The 23,270-nt window shown below is 36.8% G+C and overlaps 1 protein-coding gene across 1 annotated transcript in view; it reads right to left on the bottom strand.

Annotated features, from left to right (window-relative positions):
* HIBCH (3-hydroxyisobutyryl-CoA hydrolase) overlaps positions 1–23,270 on the bottom strand; it is a 73,319-nt gene that overhangs the window by 24,409 nt on the left and 25,640 nt on the right. The window contains exons 5-9 of the mRNA XM_049773342.1: positions 20,318–20,398; positions 16,211–16,263; positions 9,500–9,578; positions 6,106–6,251; positions 869–955 (exon numbers count right to left, since the gene is read on the bottom strand). Coding sequence (XP_049629299.1) covers positions 869–955; positions 6,106–6,251; positions 9,500–9,578; positions 16,211–16,263; positions 20,318–20,398 — 446 coding nt within the window. The remainder of the gene's footprint in view (positions 1–868; positions 956–6,105; positions 6,252–9,499; positions 9,579–16,210; positions 16,264–20,317; positions 20,399–23,270) is intronic.

Below are 23,270 nucleotides of genomic sequence, written 5' to 3'. Positions count from 1 at the left end.
GGAAAGCCTCAGAGCTGGCTGGATCAAGCAAAACAAGTGCCTTACCTGCTTGACTATCTCTCCAGCCCTTGGATCCCACTTTTTAAGGTTAAATTTATGGAGTTCTGAGACATTACATAGCTGTTCTAGGCTTTCTGCTTTCAACATACTGACATCTGGGGGCCAGAGAAATATAGTACAGAAGGTGGGGTATATATCTTGCATGCAGCCAACTTGGATTTGATCCCTAGCCTCTCAAAAGGTCCCTCAAGCACCGCCAGGAGTGAAGCCTGAGTGCAGAGCAGGAAAACCCTTGAACATAGCTGGGTATGGCTCCAAAACAAAATAAAACCAGAAAAAGACTGATTTAATATCTGCCACTGAATCCTCTCCTATTGACTTTTGCGAATTTGTGTTTTTTATTCCTTTATTAAGATGTTAGTGAGATGAGTGGGGTGGGGGCATATACAGTAGACCCACCATGTTTAATTATAAGTCATAAAGCACTTTTATAGTCTTGACTCATACAAGAAAACCTAGACAACAAAAATAAGGACATAAAGATAAATTTTGCAATATACCACACACTATATTTAAATATATACCAGAATTTCCCATTAGTAGCTCCATAAAAAGCATCAACACTGAACCTCCATTATAAAAATGTCACAGTGTTATTTAAAAAAAAGCTTAGCAAGTATCAAACACAGTAATATGCCCTGAAATGCACCGCAGTGAGCATATAGGTCCACTAAAGAAGTCACTTTCTTAGATGGCTGTTCTAGCACTTAGAAAACAAAGTAAATTTGCAAATTTCCTACTTAGCAAACTGCTAATTTCCCAATCACTTATCCTTTCCATGAGCTAAATAGAAATAAAGAAAGATTACCTTTGTATGGTATGCTTCTAAGACACCTGCAATATTTTCTTTTGAAGGAGATTTTAGGTTTACCAATTCTTCTTCTAACATACCAAGCTAAAGAAAAAAAAAAAAAAAGGGAAAAGAAACATTCTTAAAATGTATGATCAAAAGTTAGAAATTTGAAAATCTTAAAAAAAAATAAAGTCACTTCCTTAAAATTCTCTCTTGGGGCTGGAGCGATAGTTCAGCAGTATAGGGAATTTGTTTTGCATGTGGCCAACCCTTGATGGACCTGGATTTGATTCCTGGCATCCCATATGATTCTCTGAGCCTGCCAGCAGTGATTTCTGAGGGCAGAGCCAAGAGTAATCCCTGAGCACCATCAGATGTGGCCCAAATACAGAAAAAAAAATCTCTATTTAAATTTCACTAAAGTTAAATGTGCACACATTCACACACGGTAAATAATGCCTTAAAGAATAAATAAAAACTAAAGCCACCAGTGAGAAACTTCATCTGTTTCATTCTGGCTTCTGAGTACTCGAATTGTGATAGTGGAACACAAGATTGTAACTATACAGTTTTTAATTTTAAATATTTTAAAAATTGTCTGTAGAGAGTAATAAGTAATAGTTATTTCATAGCACTATAATATACATAATATAATTAATTACCTCTTCCTACTTAGCTTCATGGAACTTCTTACTCATCCCAAAACATTGCAAACACTTTCCTACATCTTGGCTTACTCATTATTTCCTCTATCCAGAATGTCTTTTTATGATACTACTTTCACCAGTTACAACCTTTAAGAAAACTTCCAGTGCAAGAGCAATAGTATAGTGGGAAGGGCAGTTGCCTCACATATAACCAACCTGGATGAGCTCTCTGACATTTATGAGCACCACCAGGAATGGTTCCCAAACCAAGAAAACTTAACTCTCAGTTCTTTCTTATAAGTGAATTCTTCCTTTTATCCATTTTTTATTTTTGTTTTCACATCTGTCACACCTTCTCTATCAGATGCAACAGTATCTATCCTTTATCTCTTGCATTCTTACTGATATAAAACTCATGTCTGTTATTCTCTGCAAAGGCCTGTTCACTACAAACATGACTACTGAAAAAGCTGACAATGACAAGAAAGCTGTGGATCAGCCTCTGCCATCCTTAACTAAATTCCACCATAATCCAAGGTATCTGCTCCAGATAATGGCATTCATATGTGCTTTACTTGTTTGTTTGTTTCTGGGCCACAGGCAGCAGTGCTCAGGGATTACTCCTGGCTCTGTGCTCAGAAAGTGCTCCTGGCAGGCTGAAGGGTCATATAAGAAAGCTGGAAATCAAACTCAGGTCAGTCAAGTTTGAAGCAAATGCCCTACCTGGCTGTACTATCACTTTGGCCCCTATGTATACTTTCTGTTACAAGGCAAGGGAAGAATGACATCATCACCTACTCTATGTAACTGAAAATGTCTAGAACATGGAAAAAATATGAGAATTGTCCTTCATCAGCTATTGTCAGGGAAATACAAATGAAAGCAACAATGAGATATCTAATCCTACACTAGTGAGAATTACATATAACTAAAAGACTAGAAAACCACCAGTGTGGCATGACTATGATTAAAATTACTATGAAAAACAGTGAAGATTCCAGGGAAAAAAAATCAGAGCTACCATAAAATATGTATTGGTATCTGCCCCTAAAACATAAAACCATTCATTCATACCTAAATTCACTATAGTGCTTAGTACAAAAGCCAGAATATGGAAAAAAATCATTTCCAAGGATAGCTAAATGAATCAAGAAGTTGTGATGGATGGGTCAGTGAGACAATACAGTGGGTAGGCCATATGTCTTGCACATAGGTGATCTAGTTTCAATCCCTGAAAATGGATATGGTCCCAAGTCCCACCACGAATGATCCCTGAGCATAGAGCCAGGAGTAAACCTTGGGGATGGACCCCAAAGTAAACAAAACCAAACCAAAAAGGATACAAAACAGTATCAATGATGAAAGACCCTTGGTCTAGGATTTCAAATCTCAGATTAATGAGGAAGGAGCAATGAGAGGATAATGACAATCTGGAGGCATTATAAGAACATTGGTGAAGGGTTTTGGAGACTTTGGTAGTGCTGGGGGTGCAGTAACTTTGCATATCAATGCCACAGGCTTTTTTTTTTTTTTTTTTTTTTTGGGCCACACCCGGCGGTGCTCAGGGGTTACTCCTGGCTGTCTCCTCAGAAATAGCTCCTGGCAGGCACGGGGAACCATATGGGACACCGGGATTCGAACTAACCACCTTTGGTCCTGGATCGGCTGCTTGCAAGGCAAACGCTGCTGTGCTATCTCTCCGTGCCCAATGCCACAGGCTTTAACATCATTGTAAACTTGTTCCCCAAACTAAAACAATGTAAAAAATAAAAAAAATACAAATAAAATAAATTTTAAAATAAATGTATTATCTACTACCAGCACATTCCCTAATTATGTATCTATTTTATATACGTGTATATCTGGGGTTATGCAAAAACCCCTCAAGCAAGGATTGCTCGGGGAGAGCTGTGGGGAGAGCACAGAAGCAGCTGTCAGTGCACAGAACCATATGGTACCTGGGATTATAACTGGGCCTCCTGCATGTGTTCCAGCTGTTGAGCTATTAGCCTGGTTCAACTTTTAATTAAAAAATTTTTTTTCATAAAATCTAGTTTGATTTGGGAAACTCATACAAGAAATCAATCCTTCCTTAATTCAGTAAATGCAGAAAAAAAAGCCAAATTATGATTTATACTGATGAAAACTAGATACTGCGTTATTAAGAAAGTTATTTTTGAACGAGGGAAGTAGAAAGCCTGTCTCGATTACAGGTGGGTGTGGTGGGGAGGAGGGAGATTTGGGACACTGGTGATGGGAATGTTACACTGTTGAAAGGGGTGTTCTTTACATGACTGAAACCCAACCATAATCATGGTGTTTAAATAAAGATATTAATTTTAAAAAAGAAAAAAGTTATTTTTATAAGATGTACATTTAGAGGAAGAGATAAGATTAATCAAACAGAGTTTTACAAGAAGACATCTTGAAATCCTTAGTTCTACATCTCTATGTCTGGTCCTTTTTAATAAAAGAAAAAAACTTTATTTGAACACCTTGCTTACAAAATTGTTCATAATACAGTTCTTTTGGGCATTCACTGTTCTGATACCAATCCCACCACCAATGGGTCTTCCTTCCACCATTGTATCCAGTTTATCACTCATTCCTTCCCCAAGCCTGACCCCCTTTGCTGGCACAAAACATTTATTTTATTTTATATTTCTTGTGATAATAAAATGGCTAATGAAATTATCAAAAAAACACTTCAGTAACAGATAATTTGTGAAAATTATTCATATCTCTGAACAGGGTCATTAAAGTCACTGTCTGAGGGTATCCTTTTTTTTAACCTTATGTTTTTGTTTATTGAGCTTCTGGGCTTCTATGCTACTTTCCCAACTAACTTGGTGTGCTCCTGCTGGACAGCTAGGATTGTGGAATTTGGAGGTGTTGTGTTGTTGTGAGATTTGGGTTTGGCTGCTAGGGCTTCCGGCAGTATGGGTGGGTGTTATGGAGGGAGGCAGCCCACCCCACTTAGAAATAAACCTGAGAGTTCATCCCCAAACTAGTATACTGTTGGAAACCCCAGTAGCCACACCTAAATACCACAGCAACTTGGTCTTCATCTTTTCCGAGATTAGTCATAAGGCTATGAATCTGGGCCCTTGTCCACATGGTAGAAGCTATAGGATGTCCTCTTTTTTTTTTTTTTTTTTTGTAAAAAGGAATTTTCAGGTGAAGTATAAGGTTATCAAAGTAAGGCCAAGTCCTTATAGGACTTCACTACATAAGGAAATATATATAGTTACATATATAATTATATATAAGGAAATTATGACTAGTTTCCTTATATTCAGATTTAGAAGCACTCAGTGAAAATACTCTGTGAAGATAGAGCAGCTATCTCGCTGTGAAGCATCTAATCTGTAACATTTAAATGCTCTATGGAGGGGCTGGAGAGATAGCATGGAGATAAGGCGTTTGCCTTGCATGCAGAAGGATGGTGGTTCGAATCCTGGCATCCTATATGGTATCCCAAGCCTGCCGGGGGCGATTTCTGAGTGTAGAGCCAGGAGTAGCCCCTGAGTGCTTCGGGGTGTGACCCTTCCCCCCAAAAAAAAACCCCAAAAAATAAACAAATAAAAATGCTCTAGGCAAACTCACACCAAGAGTCTTCCAAATATTTAGATAACAATTATCTTTTTATAAATGACCTTCTTAAACCACTTTCTTCCTTCAGCATAATTATTTATAAAAATACTCATTATTTTTATGAATTATGACTTTGGAGGGGGCCAGAGTGATAGCACAGAGGTAAGATATTGCCTTGCACGTGGCTGATCCAGGTTTGATCCCAGCATACATATGGTCCCTCAAGAATGGCAGGAGTGATTTCTGAGCGTAGAAACAGGAGTAACCACTGAACACCGCAGGGTGTGGCCCCCAAACAAACAAAAATTAAAATTAAAATACTCATGGAGAGTTGGACCAATCGTACAGCAGGTAGGGTGTTTGCCTTGCATGCAGCCAACCAGAGTTCGATTCCCAGCATCTCAAATGGTCTCCCAATCTTACCAGGAGTAATTTCTGAATGCAGAGCCAGGAGTAACGCCTGAGTGCCATCGGGTGTGCCCCAAATGTCTCCTCCCCCAAATTCATGTACCCAGAGATGTGACTTATGTGACAGAGCACGTGTCTTGTTATGTCCTACGTCCAACCATTAGAACTATGGGCTATGGCGTTCTAAACCAAAGCAAAAAATAACACTGCAATAAAAGCCTTAAACTTGGGGTCTGAGCAATAGCACAGTGGATAAAATACTTGGGTTCAATTCCCAGCACCCCAATGGTCTCTCAAGCTCACCAGGAGAAACTCCTTAGAGCAGAGCAAGGAGTAACCCCTGAGTATTTCTGAGCCAAGCCCCCACCTTCCCCCTCCAAAAGCCTTGAACTCTGTTATCATTATTATAATTGTATATGGGATAAAACTGAGGACTGAAGAGCTTAAGCTTCTTCCCCAATGTCACACAGCGTTAAGCAGTAAATTCAGGATTCACACCCAAGTCTACTGAAAATCCCTGTAATCACAACCTCTCATACTACCTTCTGTGCAGGCAACGTAAATTATTCTAACTATACACAATGCAATCATCCAAGTAATTACCTTTTCAAAATCTACAAAGTGTGTAGCAATTCCTGCTTTGAAGACATCTCTTCCTTTTAGTCTGTATCCTGTTAATGCAAGGAAGTAACCAAGTTTTCCTTGAAGTCTTGGCAAGAAATAACCTCCACCCACATCAGGAAATAATCCTGTATTTAAAAAGTAAAAGGAGATAACAATGATGCAAATAAAAAAATAAATATAATTCACATTTTTTGAGATCAGATGGTCATTTCTCTCTGGAGTTCAAATTAAATTACTGTTAAAATTAAGTACAATATAAGTATCTTAAATTATATTCAATTTTATAAAATTAATAATTATATAAAATTATATTAAAATTACTGTTAAGTACAATATGAGTATCTTAAATTATATTGAATTTTATAAAATTATATTAAATTGCTGTTAATTAAATATGATATATATTAAATTTTATAAAATTAATAATTATATAAAATTTATAAAATTATATTAAAATTACTGTTAAGTACAATATGAGTATCTTAAATTATATTGAATTTTATAAAATTATATTAAATTGCTGTTAATTAAATATGATATAATTATATTAAATTTTATAAGATTAATAAAATTATATTAAATTTATAAAATTATATTAAATTACTGTTAAACAAGTACAATATAATTCAATCCATATCAAAAAATATTTGATGCAAATAGTGCTAACTGTATAGAGTATAAAGACATTTGCCTTGCATATGGCAAGTTCAATCTCCAGCACCCCATCTGGTCCACTGAACACCGCCAAGAATAATTCTTGGTCACAGAGTCAGGAGTAACCCTTGAGTACTACAAGGTGTGGTCCAAACACCCTCCCCACAAAAAATAGTGCTAACTTAATTTGGGTATATTTTTAAAAATTTAGGTTTTGTTCCTATATGAGGAAATGGGACATGAACTTTAATGATGACCTGTTTTGTAAACTAGGAGAATAAATATAATTTATATTTTGTCATCACTAACTTACTTTTTAACTATGTCTGAAATGAAAAAAAAAACTTTAAATATTTTTTTTCTTCTTCAAATTAAAACCAATGGGAAAAAATGAAAGCAACAGAGGGAATTTCCTGTTACAATTTTTTAACTCCTGTGGCTTGAGGAATCTATATGAAAGGGAGTCACTGCTATGGGACAGGACAGGGTCACCTCTGGTTTCCTATGCTAGAAGTCCTAACCCCAAATGAGACAATCAAGATCAGATCTTGTGTCCTTATTAGGAAAATTCAGGGACACACACAGAAGAAAAGCCATGCCAGGACACAGCTCCAGAGGAAGCTTAGCCATGCCAAGGCAGTAGCTGGGCAGATGTGTGCCTTAAATTAATGACACCCAGGATTTTCTCTCTGGCAGTACAAATACAGCAGAGCAGCAGAAGAAACCAAACATGCCAACACCTTGATCTTAGACATTATTCTCTGGAACTGTAAAAATACAGGTTTTACCCACCCTTTTCAAGGTATTTTATTATGGCAGGCTTAACAACGAATACACTCCCAAACTATATATTTACTGATGTATTGGAGTCTATTCATGAGCAGGACCAGCACTGGAGAAGTAGCTGCCTGCTGCCTATTGAGAATGTTTCATGACTCATGCAAAGACCTTGAAGCAGCATCCCTGAGAAGCCTGTGACCCAGCTTGCACATGAACCAGCCCCATAGTTAACCAGCAATGTGCCTTGTACATAGCTTTCAGTATCTGGTCTCCCACTGGTGCAGGCATCCTATGCGCCTTTTCCCCAATTGGAGATGAACTTCTGTGCCTTTGTTCCTATTTATTCCATATTCTAATTCCTTTTTTAGTTAAATTCTGTAGACCTAGCTATGTGGCCCTGGTCACAGAGGCCTTGCAGGAGGATATATAACCCTTTGCCCTCACAATACACTCACAATTGACTATTGGCCACTGTTCAACACCATACCAGACTGTTGATCATCAGTTTTTTCCCTTGAATATCAAGTGCCTAGATCTTAATTCTACACACAATCACATGAAATGATAAGCGTGTAGGATATCCACATGGCAAAACCACTATTCTTGATCCTCATTCCTCCAATTCTAATAGGTCTCATCCACCTAGGTGTGGCCCAAAATAAACAAAACAAAACAAAACAAAAAAACCCCAATCCAAGTAAAATCTCATTAACAAAATAAGGAAGAAAATCTACAACTATCTCAATAGATATAGAAACACATACAAAGACTAAATCCAAAAACTATTCTGATTTAAAAATCTTTAGCTACATATGAAATAAAAAGAAATCTGTCTTCTGTCTGATTAAGGGCACCTACAAAAGGCCCACATCTAATATCAAACCCAACAAGACTGAAAATTTTCCCCTAACATCACAAACAAGGCAAGTACATTCCATCTCAATACTTAGACTCAACATTATACTGAAGATTCATTCTACCCAGTACAAAAAAAAAAAAAAAAAAAAAAAAAAAAACAGAAATAAAAAGAGATCAAAAGTAACCTGTTTGGAAAATATTGAGTAAATAAAACAAAATTTGGGGGTAAAGGACAGAATTATCTATTTAGAAATAGATAGAACAAAAGGTGGAAAAGAGGATGAGGAAGAGGAGGAAGAAAAAAGGAAGAAGAGGAAGAGGAGGAACAAGAGGAAGAAGAAAAGTGTCTGCATAGAGGTGGGAAACTTGAAAAAATTGACAGCAGAAAATGAACACTGTTGAAGGGAGATAGGTGTTGGAATATTTTGTCTGAAATGCAACTATCAACTTTTTAACTTTTTATCTCACAGTGATTTAATATAAAAATTTTAAAGCAAATGAATCAGATCACTTTCTTCTGATACACACACACACACAAAGACTATTGTTGGTGCCAAGATCAATATATATAGAGAGAGACAAAAGTACAAAGGCAATAATGAACAACAACATTTGCAAAAAATATGGTGGGTACCACTGTTTCTCCACATGCAAAATAATAAATGTTAATCTACATTTTTGTTCTATGTCATGTCATATATAAAGGTTAACTCAAAATAGATCACAGATTTGAATGTATGCATGTCTATCCTTCATATCCTTCTAAAATTACTCAATTGTCTCCAGTTGAGTCCTACTTTTATATTTTCAAATATACTTAGTAATCTTTTTATTCTAATTCAATTTTTAGTTCTACTGCTGTATATCACACATATTCCATTCATTCCTTCAACAGGATACTTGGAAATGTATAAAAAGAAGACAATTTCTGGGCCTGTCATGTGGCATATGTGGTAGAATTCAGGCAGTGATCCTAGGTACCACCTCAGCTCCAGGCCCCATACCATATCACTGCAATTGGCTCCTACTACAATGATAATAATGAAAAAGACATAAGTAATTATTAAAACAGGTTTTTTACCTATTGCTGTTTCTGGCATGGCAAAAAGACACTTTTCAGTAGCCACCCGGAACTGTCCATGAACTGAGAGACCAACTCCCTAGAAAAATAAAAAAGTTTCAAAAATACTGTAAACGTAAGAATCACCTCAACATATGTACAGACCTAAACCAAGTCAGTTATTTTCATATCCCATAAGGAATGCTTTCAGGAGAGAGAATGAGGTAAAACTTCAACCACATAATTTCAGAGCTTCATGAACAACAACAAAATACATGGGTATCTCTAGCATTGTTTAGTTTAAGATACTTTTATTAATATTTTGATGAATTGTTATGCTTCATGTCCTTTTCTCTAATTCCCCCTCATTTCAACTTGATGAAGTACTACAGAATGTTGACTCTTCCTGGAACTCAGAAGGCTATTTTTTAAATTGGTAATCAAAAATGCACAAAAAAGCCATTCTAGAATATTTCAGTAGCTTTATAATAAATTGGGAACTAACTTTTTTATTTGCATATTTCATCAAATAAAATAGTGGTATCTTTTTATCAGCTACACTTAATGGTAGCAACCAGACAACTCTTAAACCACTGGTTACTGGGTTCAGAAGATAAAGAGGTCTGACTTGTATACCATCAACCCAGTATAAAATCTTTCACTGAACATGGTCCTTGAGCATTGCTAGAATGATTCCTGAGTACAGAGAAATAGCTCCTGAGCACTATCATATATAACTCCCAAACAACAAAACAAATCAAAGTTAAAATTAATTACTAAACATAACATTTTTAAAATTTATTGGGAGGGAATTGAGCCATACCCAGCAGTACTCAGGAGTTATTTCTGGCTCTGTAGTTAGAAATCATTCCTGGTGGTTCTCTGGGAACCATAGGGGATGTCAGGGACGGAACCCAGGTTAGTCACATGCAAGTCAAATGTCCTACTTGCTATATTAGTGCTCTAGCCCCAAATGCTAGTTTTAGAAAATAAGGATCTGGCTAAAATTGTATCAGTAATGTCTTGAATATCACTAAAAATCAGGGCCAACTCTGTTATCAATAAATACACATTTGAATCAACAAATGTATTTGAATCAAACTAAAAATAGATGTATTGATAAACTTTATATCACATTCACATTCTAATATATGTTCTATTCAATTGTTCACTTTACATAGAATCTGTTATGAGATCATTTTAAATTGTTTCTAATGAGCATGTTCTATTTGTGATATTACAAATTTAAATTATCATCCCCTTTCCTTTTACCTCAACATATAATCTTTGACCCTGTTTTGGCAACTTTTACTTGAATATGTATCTTGGAGTGGGCTACTTTTCACCATCTCCACTATGACAAACCTAACTCAAGTCACTATTATCTGTGGCCAGTGCTAACTCTTCCTTCTTGCCAAGATCTATCCTCACATATCAAAGCAAATGTTTTAAATCATACCATGTTATTTTCCTTCCTCAAATTCTCCACTGACTTTCCTTTAATCAGAAGTATCACTGAAATTTCTACTGCTACTCTAACAGCATGTATGTTATTCCACATTCTCAATAATACTTGGAATTGTCCAACATCTGAATCATTCCAAAGGACATATATTAGCATTTCATTGTGGTTTTAATTAGCTATTCCTTAATGATTGATATTTTTCGTGCTTATTAACTTTTTTTTTTTGGTTTTTGGGTCACACCCAGCGGTGCTCAGGGGCTACTCCTGACTGTCTGCTTAGAAATAGCTCCTGGCAGGCATGGGGGACCATATGGGACACCGGGATTCGAACCAACACCTTTGGTCCTGGATCGGCTGCTTGCAAGGCAAACGCCGCTGTGCTATCTCTCCGGGCCCTTATTAACTATTTCTATGTAAAATGTCTAATCTCTTTTATTCACTTTCCACTGGGTTGACTTAGTGATGGGAAAAAAAATCTTTCTGAGTGGTAGGCAGCAATCCTGGAGCCTTAAATATGCAAGACAGAATGGGTCCTAGTAGATTGTCTTTATATAAAAAGAAAACACATATGTATTTTTATTTCTGAAAAGAATGTGGAAAATTTCTGGAAAAATTCTTTTCTAAGCTGCAAGTCTACCAAGAATCTTTTTTAAGCCTGTGACTTGCCTTTTTAGTCACCTCTTAATGTCTTCGAATAAACATAAATTCTTAATGTTAACAGTTTAACAGTTTAACACTTTGGTCACAATAAAAATTATTTTTAAAGATTAAAAATATATATAGTTAATTTATCTGTTATATTTAATGTTTTATAATTATGAAATAGCCTATATCCAATTAAAATGTTTGCAACAACATATGTAAAATTTAGGGCCGGAGTGGTAGCATAGTGGCAGGGCATTTGCCTTGCACATGGCTGACCCAGGACAGATATGGATTCAATCCCCAGCATCCCATATGGTCCCCTGAGCCAGGAGCGATTTCTGAGAGTAGAGCCAGGAGTAATCCTGAGCACTGCTGGGTGTGGCCCAAAAACCAAAACAAAAAATAAAATATGTAAAATTTGGCATTAAAATTGTCATAAACCATTTTTTTTTCAGTAAGTACACTGGTACGGAATATTTTTCTACTCTTTTACATTTAACCATGTCTTATATTTAAAGGGTCTGAAGCATTCTGAGAGTCTTTCTTCAGCACTCAAATTATTATAAAACAATCACTTGTACAGTATTATACTGGCATTCATAAATAAATAATTTGATCGATATTTATAAGCTACTATAAAGAATGCCAGTGTGGACAAACATGAAGCGCAAACATGAAACAAGTATATGAAAATAGTCAAACTCATGAACATGTATCATCATAAGGATGACAATGTACTTTTGTTTATTTGGGGGTCAATAGTATATTTTTTAAATGCTCACATCTTTAAAGTCAAAAATGAAAGCAATCTAGGTCTTTTAAAATTTATTTTTCATTTTATGAGACCTGTGATAGCCATTATTTGTTTGTTTCTTTGTTTGTTGTATTTTTGGGTTTTTTGGTTACACCAGAGAACAATCAGTGGTTATTCCTGGTTCTGCTCTCAGTAATCACTCCTGGCCGGTCAGGAGATCATATGGGATGCTGGAGATATAATCCAGGTCAGCTGCATGCAAGGCAAATACTCTACGTGATGTGCTATCATTCTGCCAACCCATCATAGTTTTATTCAAGATTTTACAGATAATTTAATTGCAATTACTCAAAGACAATTAAATTCTTCAAAATGAAAATGCTAATTAGTAATTAGGAATAAGGATATATTTGCAGTAATTATTTTTCTAGACCACTAAAAGCAACTTATAAAAAATAAGTGGGCATAAGGTTAATTTCAGAGTCAAGCAAATGGCAAATTTGTCAAGATGAATCCCTGGACATATAAACATGTGGTATAATTTCATTTGGTATTTTAAAACATTCCAGATAACAGTAAATTGGCATTAAATTTCCTGATTTTGATGTGACTAATGCTAACGCAGAATCTTGGATATAGATTTTAGTCTGAGTGGATAAGCTTCTGCTAAAATGAAAACTGCATCTCAGTATCATAGTGTTCTCTCACTGGCATTGGAACAGACAACAGATCATTTGAAAACAGGACAATTTTTTTAGAATTTAAGTGGTCTTTCATTGCATGATAATATAGTAAACAAATGTAATGAATTTTCTTATACTATCTTTGGAACTTTGTACATTAAATTAGCAGTCAGATCAGCAGGATCCATATGAATAAATTTCCCAAGTTTTCACTTCTAAGAATATTTTTCTTTTGAGGCCATAGAGTACAGCTGGCAAGGTACTTTCCTTTCATATAACCAACCCAGGTTTAATCTCTGGTACCCAGGTGGTCCCCAAAACCTCACCAGGTGTAAACCCTGAGAGCAAAGCTAAGCATTACTGGGTGTGGATCCAAACTAACTAAAAGAACAGTTTTCTTTCACTAAATGACAACTTGGATAATCAAGAAGACTTGGATCTTTACTATATTCACAACTTTTCAATCCACTGCCTCCAGATACTTATTTACACAGTCTGAGGCCACATGATTTATTTTCCTTTGTAGATTTTATTTTCCTGTTTTCATTAATTATCTTTTCACCCTTAACAAGTCTAAATACTGTATTTTTTTCTTAAAACTTCTAAATAGGAAAAAAATAAAACTCGACTTTATATAGGTGAAATTCTCTTTTCACCAGTTGTATCTTCCAAGTTTTATTTCCTTTAATTACAAACCTTCAGGTTCGAAGATTTTAAAAAAAAACTGTCTTATGGGCTGGAGCAATAGCACAAAGAATAGGGCATTTGCTTTGCACGTGGCCAACTCAGGACTGACCTGGGTTCAATCCTCGGCATCTCATTTGGTCCTCAGCCTACCAGGTGCAATTCCTGAGTGCAGAGCCAGGAGTAACCCCTTGTGCGGCCCAAAAACAAATAAATAAGTAAATAACTGTCCTATTATATAAAAGAAAGTCATTTCTAATCATATTTGATCATCACTTCTGTTCTAAATGTTTGATTTCCTTTGAACAAAATGTTTATCATTCCTTTACTGGGCTCCCAAAATACTTCTTTCCCCATATAGCTTCAAAAGACTTGCCCTCATCAGCTTTATCCCTTTTATTTGGTGGGAGCTTCTCAAATTGCTGTTTTGGTTTAATTTTGGCTTGGGGGCACACTTGGCATCGCTCAAGGTTTACTCCTCACCCTGCACTCAAGCATCCCTGGCAGTGCTCAGGGAACCATATGTGGTGCAGGGAGGGGACCAAACGCAGGTCAGTTGAGCTGTGCATAAGGCAAGCAAGCATCTCACCCACTGTACTATCTTGCTGGTTTCAACTTCTCAAGTCAGATATGATTTCCTAATCGATAATATTTTCAATCTGACTCCAAATCTATGCTTTCAAATGAAATATGACTCCTGCTATTCCAGTTTAGCTACCAACCATTCTTCCTTCTGCCCCGTTTTCCCTTTTAACCTGCTGTCCTTTCATCTATTTCACTCATTCCCTGAGGAGTCAGTATTTTATTAGAGCTACACCTTTTTATATGATATTAAATATGAAATTCTTATTCATTCTTTTTCTTGATTGTTTTGTAGTCACATTGCTACTCTTCCTACAATGCACTGTTTCTTTTCCTTCCCTTTTTTTCTGCAGTATTTTTCTACAGAGCTTCTATTTGCCTCTTTTCTCCTGCTTCTTGACCCAAACAAGTCAAAATCAGTGTGTGTGCAGGACCTGCCAACTAGCAGAAAGGTAGTTACTTACTACTTTTGTTCCTACTAGTAAAATCACATCTTAAAACAATAGTAGTCATTTCCTGGTGTAAGGGGCTCATTTTATATGTTCCTGCTAGAAATGAGGGAACTTCTTACATCTTTAGTAACTTACTCGTGGAAACACTGAACATGTTGAATTTTTCATTTCCACTTGCTGTTCTCCTATTACCTATTTAAAGTCTACCTTTCACTGCCATAAAGCCCAGTTTCAACTTTTTTTAAATTTATAGGGTTTTTGTGTGTGTCATAGGCAGTGCCATACAATTTATCATGTTCTCTGTAATCATTTCTTGTGTGTGTGTGTATGTGTGTGTGTTTCAATTCCAGATCAAGTTATTCAAGGTCAGTGACAATTTTAGACTCTTTGTAACAGCTCAAATTCAAAATCCACATTGTTAACTGATAGAAATACAGTATTAGAGAGGCATAAAAGAATGCAAATGCTGGGCTGGAGATCCAAATCAGTAGTCGAGATCAGACCTCAAAGGCATGAAGCCATGTACCGAATCTCTGGCACCAGCAAATATCTCAAAAAAAACAAAAACTGAAGCAAGAAACACAAATGCTTTTACTAGGAAACATTTTGTATAAAAGGTACAATTTAGGTATCCACATCCCCACTAATCAGTCTTAAAATAACTCAGCATGCCAGTTTCTTTCCTGAGGTTCTTAGGAAAAAGTCATTTCAATAAAAAGCCATTTTCAATATAAGAAGAAAAAGAGCTCTACATTTATATCAAAACATATAAATATTTATTTATGTTATTTTAAAACACTTTGTAGTAAAAATAAAAGAGCATATTCTTTTTTAAAAAATAATATTTTATTTAAAAACCTTGATTACAAACATGACTGTGGTTGGATTTCTATCATATAAAAAGAACACCCCCCCATCACCAGTGCAGCATTCCCATCACCAATGTCCCAATTCTCCCTCCTCTCCACCCCACCTCTGCCTGTACTCTACACAGGCTTTCTATTTCCCTCATACATTCTCATCGTTAGGATAGTTCACAATGTAGTTATTTCTCTAACTAAACTCATCCCTGTTTGTGGTGAGCTTCATGAGGTGGGCTGTAACTTCCAGCCCTCCTCTCTTTTGTGTCTGAAGATTATTACTGCAAGAACATCTTTCATTTTTCTTAAAATCCATATATGAGTGAGACCATTCTGTGTCTTTCTCTCTCTCTCTCTCTGACTTATTTCACTCAGCATAACAGATTCCATCTACATCCATGTATAGGAAAATTTCATGACTTCATCTAAAAGAGCATATTCTTAGAAGCTGAGATAACCTAAATGTGCTAGAAGCAAATAGTATATCCTAGATCTTGAAGAATCTGATTTTATTTCAGTAAGTTCTATTGTACCATAGTCACATCACTGACATCCAATAATTCTTAAATCATTTTTAATACAACTCATATCAGGGAGTCTGACTTACCCCACCCATAGTAATTCCATGAATAAATGCAACATACGGTTTCTTGCAAGACTCTAAAAAGAATGGACTATAATTAGTTTCAATGTTTAAAACATGGTATTTTCACTTTTTCTAAAAATCAGACTGCATGAAATAGGATCATGTTTTTAAATTTTATGGTATGAAATCAAGTAGATTAAATGCACAACTTGTAAAATGTGTCATTTTTCATTAATATAACATTTTTGAAATGTTCATTCATATACAACCCCAGTCCACTACTCATTATCACTTAACATATACATGCATAAATACACACAACTTGAAATATGTATATATATAAATTTTAAATATAAAATACTAGATGCTAATTGATGCAGAATATTAAGCCAGAATTTATGAAATTCTTTATTAAGATGCTTTATTTTATACAAAAAATATAATTTTTATCACCTACTTTTCATCATAGATAGATCAAGTAGGAAAAAAAAATCAATAAGGAAAAAAACTGGCCTTGTAGGAAAAGAGATTCTACTAAGTATCTTCTCAGACTGCACTTGAAAATAGTGGAAAAAGAGGAAATTAATCAAAAGTACAAAGTACTCGTAATTAAACAAATTACCAATGAAAGAAGAACACAAAATCAAAGAAGTAATAAAAGAAAAATCATTTCTGGGAACAAATGAAAATGAAGACAAGAGTTGCCAAAACTTATGGGTCACAGAATATGCTGTTCTAAAAAGAAAGATCAGAGCAATGTAAACAATGCATTAAAAAACAAGAAAAGGTCCAAATAAATAACCTAACTACACATCTTAAATTACTAGAAAAAAATCAACTAAAGAAGCAAAGGAAACAGGAAGAGAAAAATTATAAAACATAAGCGTGGTGATCACTCAGATTTCTGATAATAGAATGATGTTACCTCTCCTGTGGGAAAAAAAAAACTTTTTAAAGACATAGTAACTTAGAGACTCTGTCAGGTGGTGAATAAAAATGCTTCCTGAAATTTGGAAACCAATTAGAATGAACCTAAAGACTAAGGTAATGTTTATTTGTTCCCCTAATGATGATTTACAAACATACAAAAATTACAAATAAATATAATTTCTTTTACTTTTACTTTACTTTTTGGAAGTCTTTCTTTTTGTTGTTGTTTGACTTTTGTTCTCTTGGGCCACACCCAGTGACGCTCAGGGGTTATTCCTGGCTATGAGCTCAGAAATCGTTCCTGGTTTAGGGAACCATATGGGACAATGGGAATTGAAGGACTGTCCATCCTGGATCCGCTGATTGCAAGGCAAATGCCCTGCCACTGTGCTATTGCTCCGACCCAGAAGTCTTTCACTTTTAAGGCTAAATTAAAATAATCTTGGAACTTATCTTCAAAAAAAATAAATAGTGGTGATCAAGAAAATAAAAAACAAAACAAACTAACTAAAAAATTAACAATACCAAGGGCTGTTTTCTCTTTGAAAGTGTTTTGGGTCATACCTGGCACTGCTTGGGCCTTACTCCTGGCTCTATACTCTGGGATCACACCACTCATATGGGATGCCATAGTGTGAACTTGGGTTTCGTGCTTGCAAATAAAGTGCCTTATCATAAAATACTCTATCCAACCCCAAGAGCTATTTTTCTCAAAAGAATCAACAAGACAGCAATTCAAAAGACTACCTGGGGGCCGGAGAGGTGGCGCTAGAGGTAAGGTGTCTGCCTTGCAAGCACTAGCATAGGACGGACCGCGGTTCTATCCCCCAGCGTCCCATATGGTCCCCCCAAGCCAGGGGCAATTTCTGAGCGCTTAGCCAGGAGTAACCCCTGAGCATCAAATGGGTGTGGCCCAAAAACAAAAACAAAACAGAAGCAAAATATTATCTGAAATTACAATGAAAAACTACAAAATTGGGAAAACCTAGAAGAAATGGATAATTTTTGTTTTGTTTTTGTTTGTGCATTTCTTTTGCTATACCTAGTGGTGCCTAGAGCCTACTTCCTGGCCATGTTTGGGGGGCAAAGTGGTACCAGACTTATACAAAGAAAATTATAAATCAATATTGAAAGAAATAAGACACAAGAAAATGGAAACACATCTCCTGTTCCTGAATTGACAGGAATAATATCACTAAAATGATCGTCCTATGTCAGGCCAGGCATCAGCATCTCCATTAAAGGGGCGCTTCAGTAGGCCCATCAGATAAATCTCATTCCTGATGAGATACCTCATTCACACCAAGAACTGTTTGACCAGGAGGCCTGCTGAGGATGCTTTACCCCGTGTGGATCACTGGCCATATTTCTGAGATTTGTGCTATGATACTGACATTATATTCCCTTCATATTATTTGGCTTACTTCTCCCTTGTAAATTTACAGGTTGAAATATGGCCTCAATCAAATTCTTTTGCTCAGACTTCTCAGCACCAAAAAGGAAACTAAGACAAGCTTCCTATCCTCTCTGTCAGCCCTATTTACACCTTAAAGCTAAATCAGAAACTCAGTTCTGAGTCATGGAAGCTTTCAGACAGGCACAAAATTTACATTTCTTTGACCTAGCTCTCTGCTAACTAAATAGCAAACAAGCAGTTTATCACTTTCACTGCCAGCCCACAGAGCCTGTAAAACTGGTTCAGCTACAAATATCAGCAACCCCCTTCTTTTTATTGTGCTACTTTCTCCCTTCTAACTTCCTAGATATGATCCTTTCCACCTGAGCCTAGCCAGTCATATTTGTTATGAAAATACTAACAGGCCTACTGTTAATATTTCTTTTTTTTTCTTCCCTCCACCTTTCGTCAACGCGGAAATTTCTTTCATGCCTAAGACTGTGGTTTTGCCCTATATATACTCCCAGCATGGAGAATAAGTTTTGTCACTCGCTTGCCAGAATGTGTGTCCCCCATACTTTGTGTAGTCTCATAATTTCTTCATATTTCATTGCCGATTCATGTGTTTTACTCACTCCCCTGAAGTTGGATTCATTAAAATCCAGTTGACATTCCAGAACTGAAGCTGCTGGCAACAGTCCTACACAAAGCACTATACAAATTCAATACTGTCAACATAAAAATTCCCATGCACTTTTTGTTTTAGCCACACCCAACTGTATTCCAGGTTTACTAAAGGCTCTACATTCAGGAATCATTCCTGCTGGGTTCAGGGGACTATAGCAGGTATGGGAATCAAACCTGGGTCAGCCCCATGCAAAGCAACTATCCTGCCTATTTCTCCAGCCCTCGAAGACACTTTTTAAGGACATGAACCAAATGCCATGAAAATTCAGATGGAGTAATAAAATTCCCTAAGTAATCAGAGCTATCCTGGAAAAAACAATGAAGATGAGAGAGGCTTTTCTCTTTCCAACTTTGCATCATACTAAAAGATGTAATGATCAAGACTGTGTGGTGTTGGAATAAAAATGATTCAGATCAATAGAATGGAATCAAATAAATGCTTTATATCTGTCTGTAAGGCTCTGGGTTCAATCCCTGGCACTACCACCACCAACAACACCACCACCACCACCACCACCACGACCCACCCACCCACCCACCCACACACACACACACACACACACACACTCTCACTACAAAACATAAAAACTCTTAATAAAAGTAAGTTCTGTTACATTGCCCGAGTTCCTCTGGGATTAAGAAATAATATTTTAGGCTGGAACAACAGCACATTGGGTAGGGCATTTGCATTGCTCAAAGCCAATCTGGGTTTGATCCCTAGTATCCCATATAATCCCCTGTGCCTTCCTGTAGTAATTCCTGATTGCAGAGCCAGAAGTAATCCCTGAGCACTTCTGGGTGTGGCCCAAAACCAAAAACAAAACAAAACAAAAAAACCCAAAAACTGAAACTTGAATTTTTTTCTTTTCCAAAAAACTACAAATAACTAGAATACAGGCTTCCATCCGACTTTATAACAAACAAGTTGTTAGGGACAGCTTAACAAAATGAAAGAGTGAATTAGTCTGGAATGTGTTTTTAGGATGATTCCCATCAAATTTACATCTGGAATATGATACATAAAAGATTAAATAAATGTCTGTTGATTACATTTTTAACAATTCATACTATGCAGTTGTTTTAACTCAGCATTCAAAGCCCTAGAGCATACATACCAATTGCATTGTTCAGCATATACTCTTCTCTAAAGAAATCTTGAGAAAACGTCTGTCTGTTCTTTGCAGCTTCTGAAACAGCTACAACCAAAAAAGAGAGAGAGAGAGAGAGAAGAAGCAATAAAAGTCAAAAAAGGTCTTAGTTAATACAGCAAAAAGTAATTAAAAATATGATATTAAATATTAAAGGGAAACTTTAGAGTGTTGTTTATAAGTTGCCTTTTGGCACAAGAGAAATGAATGATTTACATAACTGAGTTAATGGGGGAGGGTACAGCTGGAAGGGGATGCTTGGGAAAGGGAGGTGAGCACAGATATGCTGGGTGTGATGTCACATACATGGAAAACTTAATAACTGTATTGTACATTACAGAGCCACAACCAAGAAAAAAAGAAAATAGAATTCCCTTTGACACCAACAGAGCCACAGTTTAAAGCACAGCTATGAAGCTACACTTCCTATTAACCACTTTTTTAAAATAAATTGTTGAGTTTAACATAAACAGGGTGGGGCCCAGAGAAACAAGAAAGTGGCTTAGAGCACCTTCCTGCAGAAGTAGAGACATTAGGTTAAACCCCATGCTCAACATACTAGAAGCACCGTTAGGTAACTCTGGTGTGAACATGGCAGCCCCAAATACAGATAATCCCACGGGTGTCAGCCAGGTGCTTCTAGGGAGCACCCAACTGAAATAAAAGATGGGGATGTGCCCTGGAAGTGCCAACTCTGATGAGTAGGCATTGACCATTACCACTGACTACCAGGCTAAAAACCATAATTATGTGGATCCCAGCAAATACAATTACAGGTGTGTAGACCTCAGGAAGCAACATAGCCCCTTCCCACACACATGGTTTGAGGCACAAACATGGTGAGCACACTGGCTACAAATGATGGAGCCCCTGGCAACAACCCTGTCATCACATAAGCAACAACAAAGAAAGAAAGGGAAAAAGGAGAAAGGAGGTGGGTTAATTAATAATTAGATATTGCAGCATAAACCCCTTTCTTCTGACTACTTCTCTAGCACCTGAGTGAAGTATGTTCAGCAGCATTAGATAATGGCCTTTGGTAATGAACCTTAACACAAGATATCTTCCAGACACACACCACAGATCTATGCATGCTATGGTGTATTCCATTCAGTTAACTTTTTTTTCTTTTTTGGTTTTTGGGCCACACCTGGTGATGCTCAGGGGTTACTCCATGCTCAGGGGTTACTCCTGGCTATGCATTCAGAAAACACTCTGGCTTGGGGGAACCATATGGAATGCCCCAGGATCGAACCACGGTTCGTCCTAGGCTAGCATGTGCAAGGCAGATGCCTTACCACTTGCGCCACCACTTTGGCCCCAGTTAACTATTTCTGCTACATTCTTCTTATACCAAGATGCACTCACTTATTTAGTACCCACTGGGTACCAAGCACACACAGCTAGAGGTAGTGCAAACAATAAGAAAGCAATAGAGGGGCCCGGAGAGATAGCACAGCGGTGTTTGCCTTGCAAGCAGCCGATCCAGGACCTAAGGTGGTTGGTTCGAATCCCAGTGTCCCATATGGTCCCCCGTGCCTGCCAGGAGCTATTTCTGAGCAGACAGCCAGGAGTAACCCCTGAGCACCGCCGGGTGTGGCCCAAAAACAACAAAAAAAAGAAAGCAATAGAGGAATCGGCTGAATTTGAGGGAGGTTGCTGCCTCTTGGGCCACACCCTAAGGAGGACAAGGTGTGGTACAAATAGGAAAAAGAGAGGTGCCATTAGAACAGTTTCTAGAAGAGGGAAGCCAGGGCCAGTTTCAATGACAGATATGGATTTCCTAAAAAATCACAGGAAATTCCGTTTCAGACATAATAAGGAATCACTAACAGAAAGGAGGAAAGACAAGTTCCATTCCCCTCCCCTCCCCTTCCTTCTCTCCTTATCTTCCCTTTCTTTTCGCCTTCTCTTCCCCTTTTTTCCTCTTCCCTTCCCTTCCCTCCCCTTCCCTTCACGCCATCCTTCCCTCCAAAATCTTATACTTCCTTCTTTCCATGCTGGTCTCCATAAGTGAACTCTACTCTACCTCTGAGACATGATCTTCAGTCCCCAAACCAAGATTTTAACAACTAAATTTAGATTTAAACAATGGTGAAAGGTGAGGCCAAACAAGAATTAAAGGTTGCAGTATCTTTTTTTAATCATCACAAAAATGTAACTTCTCAAAGAAGGGTGACTGCTTGTTTTAATAGACACTTGCAAAGTAAATGTCAGAATAATGAAAACTGTTGAGTTACTTTTATTTCTGTTACTATTCCCTGCAAACTGAAGTCTATATGGATCAATTGTTTCTCAAGCATCAAGAACATTATCAAATCTCTCTCATCCATTTACTGTCATTTCACATGCCTTTTCCTTCTTTAAGACTTATGAAAAAAAAAAAAACCCTAAGTAAAATGTATTTTGAGTTTCTCCTTTTTTAAGAGTTAATTTTTAAGTGGCCATAGATATTAGACTAATTCAAGGACTGTGATTTATTTTCCTTCAGAATACTGATTTCTTTCTCTCCATTTCTGTTTTTATCATGTACTAGGAATCGAAAGCACATTTTAATCAGCCATGCACTTTACCTGAGTCATTTCCCAGCACCTTTTCTAGTTGGTAAAAGAAAGACCTGTGTCTAGATGGTCATTCAGTAGCTCACAATAGTACAGGCCTCTCCAGCTTTCACCAACTGGCCATTACTCAGGCCTGACCAATGCTTACCTAGTTTGAAAGAAAGAGGGCAAAGACTCTTTTGTGAGATAGGAGATATAAGTAAATCTTATAAAATAAGAAAGTCTGGATAAGAAAAGATAGGATGGTAATAAGATCTAGAGACAACAGAGATGAGAATCGGGAGTACCTGTCCATGCTTGCCACAAAGAGTGGTGAAGTAGTTAGGGCAGTGAATGGTCCACTGTGATAATGATAGTGG

The sequence above is a fragment of the Suncus etruscus genome, chromosome 5 (genome assembly GCF_024139225.1).
Source record: "Suncus etruscus isolate mSunEtr1 chromosome 5, mSunEtr1.pri.cur, whole genome shotgun sequence".
Lineage (NCBI taxonomy): Eukaryota > Metazoa > Chordata > Mammalia > Eulipotyphla > Soricidae > Suncus > Suncus etruscus.
The sequence above is the reverse complement of the archived record's forward strand: the minus strand, read 5'-3'. Positions and strand labels throughout refer to the sequence as shown.